General features: G+C 42.7%; 1 protein-coding gene across 3 annotated transcripts in view; it reads right to left on the bottom strand.

Moving 5' to 3' along the window:
• Positions 1-667: 667 nt before the first annotated feature.
• The window catches only part of FAM114A1 (family with sequence similarity 114 member A1), a 75,407-nt gene continuing 65,039 nt past the window's right edge, over positions 668-11,035 (bottom strand). For 2 of the 3 annotated variants that reach the window (XM_080796736.1, XM_080796737.1), the window contains 3 exons: positions 8,223-8,295; positions 4,258-4,311; positions 1,397-2,548 (listed from right to left, as the gene is read on the bottom strand). In XM_080796736.1, the coding sequence (XP_080652862.1) occupies positions 2,423-2,548; positions 4,258-4,311; positions 8,223-8,295 (253 nt within the window). In that variant the 3' untranslated portion in view covers positions 1,397-2,422. Of the gene's footprint in view, positions 1,029-1,396; positions 2,549-4,257; positions 4,312-8,222; positions 8,296-11,035 lie in introns of those variants that run through there. The other variant, XM_080796738.1, reaches the window with a different exon arrangement.

Raw genomic sequence — 11,035 nt, 5'->3', positions numbered from 1 at the left:
CAAAACTTCCAAAGTAAGCCTGCTAAATCATTCATTCAGTAAGTGATTGACATTTGCCCATATCGGGATCGTGGGCTTTGCTAGGTTTTAAAGCAAAGCAAAGAAGCAATTATTTAAAAGTGAACATGAAAACCGGCATTGAAAGAGAGCAATCCTGGAGGGTGGATATATTTTAAATGATTATTCTCTCTTAAATAATGTAATCCACAGGCCACTGAACGAGGCCCCAGGAATCATCTCTCAGCCAACGTTTCTACCTGGCCATCTTTCATAGTCTATCATTAAAACATATGTAAATGCAATGTAAATAATGTCAACTACATTTTTAAAGTATAATTATCTCTTATTCTTCTAGGGATTCCTATTTCATTTTAAGATTTAAAATGTTGCTATAAACTAAATGGGTGCAGTTGGGCTTAAAGTCTATTTCTGGGAATCCAGCTCCTTTGAAACTACTCGTTCCTATTACATTTCCCGTTAATATCTATAAATCCATCTGATGCTAAAAAACCTGATGTGAAGAAATTGTAAATCTAAGTCCTTTCCTCTGCTCTAGACATAGTATGTCCAGAATTTACAAAGAGGTAAATGTAACGTTTTCATCAGTTAATTGTTCCCTAGACTTAATGTCAGAAACATTTCAGGCAATCGAGAAGCAGAAAGGAACAAAAAAAAAAAAAGCAACTTTAATGGATTCCTTAGAGAGTTCCTTTCTGGATTGTAAATCATTGTTCTTATGTTTTCTCTTTGGCTATTTTAGGAGATACACAAATGAAATACAGGATGCAAATGAATCAAAGACTAACAAGACAGAGGATAATATTAAAGTAGTCCCACTTTGCCTGTACGGGACAAAGGCAGTCTACTCCGTCAGGGGGATAAAAGCAAAGATCAACGAAGGATTTTTTACCCTTGTGAAAGTGCAAGCTTCCTTTGCTTGGAAAGACCCATGGGGGGTGCCATCTTGTGATGAGGGCTGTAGGGATGCTGATGGGGATCTGAAATGGGTGCCATATATGAACCCCCACCTGGAAGGAAGGAATGAACTTGGTGAGCTCAGGAGAAGCGCCTACTGACAGTGTCTCTCTTGGCTGTGGGGTCTTGTGGATCAGAACACCAGTCAGTCAACCCGCATATCAGTATTTTCTGCCCTTTAGAAACAATGATGGTATTGACCATTGCTGAGTGTGGTCTGTGTATTTACAGACTATCTTGCTTCAGATTGAAAGATACAGTTTGGGGGTCTGCTGTGTTGAAATCCCTCTAATTTTCTATTTGAATGTTTCCAAGCTTTGTAATTACACCATCATGTACTTAGTCATAATGGGTCAAGTTTAAACTGAATATGCTCTAGCACCCCCTCTTCATATATATTTTCTTTCTTTTTTTTTTTTTTAAAGATTTTATTTATTTATCTGACAGAGAGAGATCACAAGTAGGCAGAGAGGCAGGCACAGAGAGAGGGGGAAGCAGGCTCCCTGCTGAGCAGAGAGCCCGATGTGGGACTCGATCCCAGGACCCTAAGCCGAAGGCAGAAGCTTAACCCATTGAGCCACCCAGGTGCCCCAATACATTTTCACCCCATACATAAAGTTTGGGGTCAAAAAGTCCCAGGAGTGTGGAAAAATACAATAATACATCAAAGGGCAGAACATTAAAAAAAATTACCTCGCTCTTCAAATTTTTTAAGGTTTAGAAAATCTGTTAGTATTTTTAAGCATTTTAAGAATTATTATAAACCCTCTTTTAGAGTATCTTCTGAGGGCATCTGGCTGGCTCAGTTGGTAGAGCATGTAACTCTTGATCTCAGGGTTGTGGGTTTGAGCCCCACGTTGGGTGTACAGATTGCTCAGAATGTCTGTCTTTACTGGGTTGAGATCATGTTCCTATTGTGAGCACACAGTAGAGCTCAATGAAAGCTTGTTTTCAGAAAGAGTTACTATAAAGAGATACTTGTTTCTCTTTTACCATAATAGTAATATCTGTAAATAGTGTTATCTTTACCTATGATATTTGTATAACAAAACTAAGTTCAGTATAAGAACTGATTTAAAGTAATACTATAAAGAACGGGAAGTTAAAGGTGGGAAATTAAAGGATTAAAAAAAAAAGTCTAGGATCTGCCTGTGAAATTTCTCAACATAGCATGCTTGGCCAGGAAAACGGAAATGAATACTGGTGAATGAACTTCAAATGAAGGGCAGGTATCAATATAAAGCCATGTAAATTTAAATTAACATAAAGAAAACACAATTATTTGTAAAACCACCATATACAGTAAGAGACAGGATACTTTCTTTCAACTTGCATTCTCCAGACTGTCTGTGCAAAATTGCTCGTGGAGTCCTCCAAGGGGCGTCTGGGGGCCAGATGTGTAGAAAACATCTGGTACCTATCGAAGACATGTGGCCTGCCCACCTGTTTAACTGGATGGAGTCTGGCCAGGTCCCGGCTGTGCTTCTGAGCCAGCCGTCTGGATGTGTGAGACCTGCAGCACGGGCAGCAGCAGCTGGAGGGCGTCCTGGATGTACGTGGTGCTGTTGCAGCCCTGAGAGGAGGGAGACACGGGCTTGAAGGGCTGCCTTCAGGGTTCAGTCCTGACAATTCTTCCCGCCTGATAACGGTCCCTCTCTTCAAACCTCACAATCTCTTATAATATGCTCCCCTTAATGTTGGTGCTTAAAGCAAATGTAAACCCTCTCCTTTGGACGGAATGCATTCAGCTCTCTAACAGAGAGAATTTACTCCACGCGAGGCCAATCATTTCCATAGATTTGGAGGGTACATGAATATGTGTACATTCATGACCCAGTATGTCTGGTCTTGCCCATCCTTCTCCCAGTCCAAGCCCACTGTCCTGAAATAACACAAAAGCATAGGGTGCAGGAAGCCCTAGTGTGGGCTAGAGCGTGGGCTGCATAAAAGGAACTGGAGATATTATGGCGCAATTATTCATGGCCAGTCCCTGAAGGCTGTCCTCCCGAGCATGTCGGTCCTTTCTACTTGGCTTGGATATTTGGTGTTGCCATTCGTGTTCGGTGGTACCCTAACGTACAGCAGTGGACAGAGAGGCCATTTAATGTTTCAGGTCACTAAGTCATAAGAAAACTCCCACTGGGGAAATGAATCAACACTTGACCGCGTAATTCTTCATGACTGACATAGTAAATGAATGGGCCGAAGCCTTCTGGGTGGCCAGGGGAGATATTTTCTTGTTCCACAGTCTGCCTCTGACTCCCTCGCTTTCCTCTTAGCTGGGTCCCCCAGAGCCTGCCCCTCCGGCTCCTTGTCCCTGCTGGTTGACCTCACCCCCCACCACATGGCAGTGTCCCAAATGGTGACACTTGATGCCACTGCTTTGTTATATTTGTATCTTGGTAGTTTTCCTTAACACTAAGGCCAGTTCCCACAGATGTCACGATAAGGATACAAGGAGCCTTCCCTGACTTGCATTTGGTAATTTCCAAACTCTGCAACTGACAGCGACTTTAGCGTATGCCAAAAAACTGCTGGATTATGCCTTGCTCACGTTCAAACTTCACCCCTTAACACCCATGGTTTCAGTTGGGCGCCCTGGGGCTACAGATGGGCCTGTTCCTTAGAGCGAGGCCCCTCCTCCACCAACCACAGGTGGAACACAGCAAGAATGACACCTCCCAGGCCTATTTTCTTCTCTCTTATGTCACTACTTCTGGCAAGACCACAGCGGTCTAGGGACAGCTTCACAGCAGTGTTACTCAGTCCTGGCGAGCTGGCAGACCATGGAGTGAGCGAGTGGTCTCTGAGGACAGAGCCTCCGGTCACTGAACAGGCAGATGCTAACCAGTCAACTGGTCAACCCCGCTACTCTGAAGCTCAGACCCAGCTACACCACAGGTTCTCATGCATGGAGAGAAGTGCCCATTTTTACAGAAATCATCGAGCAAGAAGCCCTCGTTGCAACCACTAATCACAGTGTTAAATCTGGTGTGAAACTTGGTAGCAGAAATGTGCTTCTGATGGAGGAAAGAGGAACAGAAATAATGTGCAAGCTTAGCGTTTTCTCTTTATAATCAGGAATTCTTGAAAATTAGGGATTGTTGTTTCCCCCCACGGTTTAACAGCTGGTTGGGCTACACACATGTACTTAAAAAAAGGTTGTTGATGGTAAGATTTAGAAGTGCAATAACACTTGCTGCCTGGGAAAAGGACAAAAAAAAAAAGTAGCTGTAACATTTGCTTTGATTCAGAAGCACTTTCTCTCTGGGGGCTACTTACCTCTAACAAGACGCTATTGATCATGGGGTTAAGGACCTCAGCCTTCTTGTCGCTCTATGGAATCAAAAGAAAGAAATGGACAGATTAGGTGCTCCTACTGTAAGGCTTGCCACGTGAAATGTCGTATGCTGGCTTTGTCGAGGGATCTCTTAAAGAGGAAGGCGAGGAGATGCGGAATGCTTATTATAGACCAGGCTTCTCATTTAATTTTGACAGGAATCCCAATAGGTAGGGAGGTACCATGATAACCGTAATTTAGAGATGAGAAACTAGGAATCAGGAAGGTTGAGGAACTTGTTTAAGGTCACACAGCTAGAAATTTAAACACAGATGTTTTTAACTATTGAAAGCTTGTAGCCCATCTGGGATTACAGAGGGTGAGTGAGGCTGAGTCCTACAAGCACAGTCTCTACTGAAAATGTTGCTGTTTTGTTTATCATGATCTTTTTGCATTCATTTTCGCTTTTTAAATTTTACATAAAAATATCTATCTGGATGACTGATGTTGTTTCTTTGTGTGGGGTGGGGTAATTTTTAAAATTTTGCAGGTAAGTTAAGTACCTTACTGACCCATCTAGTCCAGCCCCAGTCCGTAGCCTTATTTTCTTTCTTGTTTTAAACGCAAAGACCGGTATTTTGTTATAGGGTATATTTTCCAGATTAGCAGCAAAAATAACATATTCTTTTTTTTAATGACCTTTTTCTTAATTCTTTTTTTTTCTTTTTAAAGATTTTATTTATTTACTTGACAGAGAGAGACACAATGAGAGAGGGAACACAAGCATGGGGAGTGGGAGAGGGGGAAGCAGGCTTCCCACTGAGTAGGCAGCCCAAGGTGGGTCTTGATCCCAGAACCCTGGGATCATGACCTGAGCCAAAGGCAGCCACTTAACGACTGAGCCACCCAGGCACCCCTTAATTCTAATTCTAATTCTTCTTTTTCTTCTTCTTCTTCTTAATAAAAAGATTTATTTATTTATTTTAGAGAGAGAGGGAAAGGGAGAGAGCATGCTCTTTTGTGCACCAGCAGCAGGGAGGGGCAGAGGGAGCAGAAGACAGAAAACCCTCAAGCTGACTCCCTGTTGAGTGCAGAGCCCTACATGGGGGTGCATCCCAGGACCCGAGATCATGATCTGACCTGAAATCAAAAGTCTGCCGCCTAACTGAATGAGCTACCCAGGTGCCCTGAAATTAACCATTCTTCAATATCACTTCCAGACAGATCTGCAGATTCCAATTTGCAAACCATGAGTATATGTAAAGCCTGATGTTAAGTAGGTGTCCAAAAAGTGAGAGCTAGAGTTACTATCATTATTATTATTTTCACTATTAGTCTATCAATCAACAGTCTTCTCTAAGTGTTCACTCTACTCTTAGACAATAAATAATTCAAGAGACTGGGAAGAGAGAGGGCAAGTTTAATAGGCTGGTTTTTCTTACTGTACCCAGGAGACTTTATGGTAAATGAAAGTATATAGATTAAATATATCTTTCCAGAGCAGCAAATTTCCATCAACACTGCTCTACTGAGGGCAAAGTAATATCTTACTGGGGAAACCACAATGGAGTCTTGGGGAAACACTCTTTAAAAACCCAGTCATTTCAGTAACTAACCAGAAAATCCATTATGGTATCTGCTTTCATGTTTATTTGATTATCAATAAACCTTTAAAATATAATCAAAATGAGGGCCATAAAATGACATTGGTTTTCAGAATCAATGAGATGTGCAAGCCATTTAAATGGAGTCTGGAGAGCGATACACACTCATTAACTTCAAGTTATGAATAATGGCTGTTTCAGAGAACAGAAACCCGATGTCCATGATTCATCCCAGCACAAGATCGGGGGTGTTGCAGTGACGGGACGGCATTTCAGTAAACTCTGTTTAGCTCTAGCCTTTTCTTTCTCCAAAGCGGTAACCTGTGTCTTCTGGATTTTGTGTGCACAAACACCGGTACACATGTACAATATATGTGTGTACACAGGTGTAAGGGCAAGTGCACACCCAGTTGCTAGAACCTTGTTACTCAGAATGTACTATGCAGAATCTCAGTCCTCATCCCCAGCCAATGGGCTCAGAACTTGCGTTTTAACAAGTTCTTTGGGTGATGTGCACTGCACTGGAAGACAACAGGTCAAAAGAAATGGGAAGCAACATCTGAACACCACCCACGACTGTAAATAAAAGGATGTCCACCACAAGTCATAGAAACCATCTCTCTCTCTCTCTCTCTCTCTCACACACACACACACACACACATCACTGCTAGATGGCCAAAGAGACACCAACAGTTGGCCACTTGTCCGATGGGTGGCCACCTGGGATGTGAGAGATCAGTTGAGAGGGCTGGGGGCATCAGTCACCCCTTCGGGCCCCAGTTTCCCACCTCCAGAACTGGGGAAAGAGTGAGCAGAGGGTACAGAGAGCCTTGGGAAGCCGGGTGGCTGAGGCCGTCTTGTCCTGATTAAGACCTCACACGTTTCTGTTAAACTTGGCAGTCTCACCCCACAGCCCACAGGGGCCAGTTACTCAGACAACACTGAGCACACGAATGCATTTGAGCACGCCTATCATATCCATGAACTTCTCTCTCCCACCTGTCACTCTGCCTACATACAGTGAAGCTCTCACTGAGGAAGTCCCCAAATTCTACAAGTACGAAAGCTCAGGTTTTATGAAACAGGAGAAGCAAAACAGATTCCTTGATGGCAGAGCAAATAGGTAGTAGATGATTCAGCTCTAATTAATTGAGTTGCTTCTCTGCTGACAGTCAGGTCTCTAATCATTTCCACTTCTTTTGAGGACTGCCCTTGGCCTTGGTGGGGGTGGAGTGGGGAAGTGAACCCCAGCAGCCAGCTAGGTCTACATGATAACATCCTGCCCCCAGTCACTACAGGCGATACCAAGAGGACATCTGACCCACACTGCTGAGCCTTGCAGCCTTCTCAGCCGGGAACCCCGAATACGAATGGAAAGACATGGGGTCTGGGAAATGCTACAACTGAGTCATGTGAATGGCGAGACTTTGGAGAGGGAATATGTATTCTGCCACGGAGTCCCCACAAAGGCTCACTTTCCTCCACTGCCTTTAATAAAGTCCCTTTCCTGGGTCGATTATGTAGAGCTCGTTTCTGTTCCTTCCTGTTAAAGGCTGAACTGAGTCCTCCCAAAGAGATACAGTGCGGTCCTGCCCTCCAGGACATCGGAACGGGCCCTTCCTGGGAGACAGGGTCATTGCAGATGTCACGGGTTACAATGAGCCTTTTCAAAGTTGTACCCTGTGGAACAGAAACACTACTCGCATCGGTAAAAGTCTTTTCTTTTGGTTCCACTTGAAGTGTAATAATAAAGTAAAGAAACCTCTCACCTTGGGTGGCGTCCATACACCAGGTTCTGAGGGCAACAGTGAATGCGAATATTCAAAATTATTCTAGTAGAGATTCTTGAATTATAGATCACAGATATTAATTAATGAAAGGAACTTTCATTCGGCTTCTATTTGTTTATTTATTTGAGAGAGAGCACCAGCCGGGCGGCGGAGAGGAGCAGAGGGAGACAGAGAAGCAGACTCTCTGCTGAGCCAGGAGCCTGACTGGGGACTTGATCCCAGGACCCCGGGATCATGACCTGAGCCAAAGGTAGACGCTTAACTGACTGAGCCACACAGGCACCCCTGACTTCTTTTTAAACAAATAAAGAAAATGAGGCCCACAGATGTTTCAAAACCCACCTAATAACTTATAAGTTGGAGATGGCAGGATCAGGACTAGAACCCAGTCAGGTGAGAGCCCTAGGCTACCTGTCCTGACCAAAGGAGCTCCTGGCCTGGTTTCAGGAGACATCATGGCACAGCTTCTGTTTACGGAGCTATCAGAGAAGGCCTCCTGCACGTCTCCTCACATTTCCTCACAGACCCAGCTTCCGTAAAGGGTGGGAGAAAGAATCAGTATTAGAAACTTACCCCAACAGTGGTTAAAAAATTCATAAACTTCTTTGATAAGGAGGCCACTTCTTTACACATCGCAGTAGTTAATCTGAAAGGTAAAAAAAGTGGTTTTGGGGGACTTGCCATCAGATGAAATAACTGAACCCTCAAGACAGTGGCTGGTATTGATACCATATTCCATTTAAAAGAACACACACAAGTTTGAAGGTGTTCTGTGGAAATGTGTTCTCCAATAATCTTCCATGCCTCACGATCACCCTTGAATCAAATCCTGGTTTCCTGAGCATGTGTAGTTAACGAATAATTGCCTAATTCACCCTACCTCTTTTTAGAATCAAAAGCATGTGCAGGAAAATTTGAGGCTTGAGCGCCATATGTTTAGCAGTGTAAGCCTCTTGCCAAGTGAATTTTCTCTAGCTTTCTGGTCATTTTGAAATAATAATGAGCATTCACTGAGGTACTAAGTCAAGTACCTTTTTTTTTTTTAAGATTTTATTGATTTATTTGACAGAGGGAGGGGGAGAAGGAAGCTCTCCACTGAGCAGGGAGCTGGACACAGGGCTCAATCCCAGGGCCCTGGGATCATGACCTGAGCCGAAGGCAGATGCTTAACTGACTGAGCCACCCAGGTGCCCCATTAAGTACTTTAATATGAGTAATCATATTTAATCCTCATAGCGGCCTTATGGATCACATTAATATCCCCATTTTATAGATGATAAAACTGGCGCTTAAGAAAGTTAAGCAACTTTTTTTTTTTTTTTTAAATAGGTCCTGCGCCCAACATGGGGCTTGAACTCATGATCCTGAGGTCCAGTCACATGCTGTAAGGACTGAGTCAGCCAGGCACCCTAAGAAGGTTAAATAACTTGCTTAGGACATGCTGGGATAGAGCTGGGATTCAAATTCAGATGTCTCTTGATTTCCTGATTACATTTTTTATTAGATGCCTTATAATAAAGATCCTATAAAATCTGTTCTTAAGACTTATATCAAAACTCCCAAGTTCATTCTAGCCATTTGACTTGTAAGGATTTTCCCCAAGAAAATAATGCAAGACAGGTGCAATATTTAGCAAATATTGCTTTGATGACAAAAACCGAAAACAACCCAGTTAACGTAACAATGTGAATATTGTTTGCTTTCTTTTAAAATTTGTATATATGACTTTTATGAATAGTGGTTAAAATGCTGTTAGAAAAACAGTAACTCCAAGTCAAGAATCTTATATTTTAAAAGATCTAGTGAAATCGGTAGAGCTAAGCTTTTTTTTGATAAATAGGGGTTCTAAGTTATGTTTTTAGGTTTGTTGAACTCTACCTGTCTACCCTCCCATCCATCCACCATCTATCCATCCAAAGCTTATCTGCAGAAAGGGTCAGGAGGAATGTCCAGGGATAGCCCAGAGCCATTTTGTCTATGTTCTTGGGCAAGTGGGTGGAAAGGCACTTCTCATACAGACATATGTGAGGTCTTGTTAGCTTTTGCTTGGCGCAGCTTGGCAAGGTTGGGATAATCTGGACTGGAAATCAGAGGTGCTAAGAGTAAGGTCCAACTATACATATGTGGGGACTTCTGAATACTCTCTCTTTACCAACAAGTACCACACTCATATAAAGAGCACTTAGAGGTTTTCCTCTCTATTTGAAACTTCTCCTAATTTTCCCTTTCCTCTTCCTTCTATACATTAAGGTAAGTACATATTTTTTTTAAGTCTATTAAGTGCAGAATTGTATAGTTCTTCTAATATCTTTCATTTTCACATGCTTAGGTAAGAAAATCTAGACTCAATGACACAACCTTACAAGTGAGGAGCAATCTACCAGCAGCACAGAGATGCTAATACTGACTTTCTGGAAGGTTCTTTTTTTTTTTTTTTTTTTAAGATTTTATCTATTTATTTGACAGACAGATCACAAGTAGGCAGAGAGGCAGGCAGAGAGAGAGAGGAGGAAGCAGGCTCCCTGCTGAGCAGAGAGCCCGATGCGGGGCTCGATCCCAGGACCCTGGGACCATGGCCCGAGCTGAAGGCAGAGGCTTTAACCCACTGAGCCACCCAGAGGCCCCTTCTGGAACGTTCTTTGATGAAACATCTGCTCCTCAATCTATGATGCCAAATGCAGTCATAAGCAAAGACGAGTCAGCTAGCAAAGTGAATGGGGGTGTTGCCATGCGTGTGTGTGTGTGTGTGTATCCATATATTTTTAGAAGGCTCTATTTTAATTCCTGTGCCTGTGTAGTAACGAGAAGGTGTTCGGATTTGTGCTAATTTTCTATACCACACATAAAGCCACGTGCGTAAAGTTAATGGCTTGTTTTTTAGCTTCATACCAACTGTTTTCATAGAGGCTCCGTACCGACTATTTTCATGTATGTAAAGCCACATCGATACACATTTTTATTTCGCTAGACCAACTAATCATAGTGGCTACTATTTGTTGAAGATTCTAACATATGACAGCACATATGCACACACATGCAATCCACAGGGAACTGGCTTACATCACCAACCATCTTTGCCAGCATTCAGAGTACGCAGAGCTGGTGTCAGTCCCTAGGAACAGCAGGGGTGTGTTTGAATATCTTTGCAAAGCTGGCTGAGAAGTCACACGAAAAGATGTTCTTTCTCTATTCTTGTGGTGTGTTAAAAATGCAATTACCCTTAAAAGTCTGTACTTCTAAGACTTCGATCTGTGAAAATAAACACTTACCCTTGAACACTTCAGTGTGTCTTTCCTTAAATCTCTTCATAAATAATTCCTAATTATTATTCTTGCTAACATGATTCAGCTAAGAATCCTGTGAATCCCAAGAGAGTCTATTCCTTA

Source organism: Martes martes (assembly GCF_963455335.1).
Source record: "Martes martes genome assembly, chromosome: 2".
NCBI lineage: Eukaryota > Metazoa > Chordata > Mammalia > Carnivora > Mustelidae > Martes > Martes martes.
Note: the sequence above shows the minus strand (reverse complement) of the source record. Positions and strands in the feature narration are given on the sequence as shown.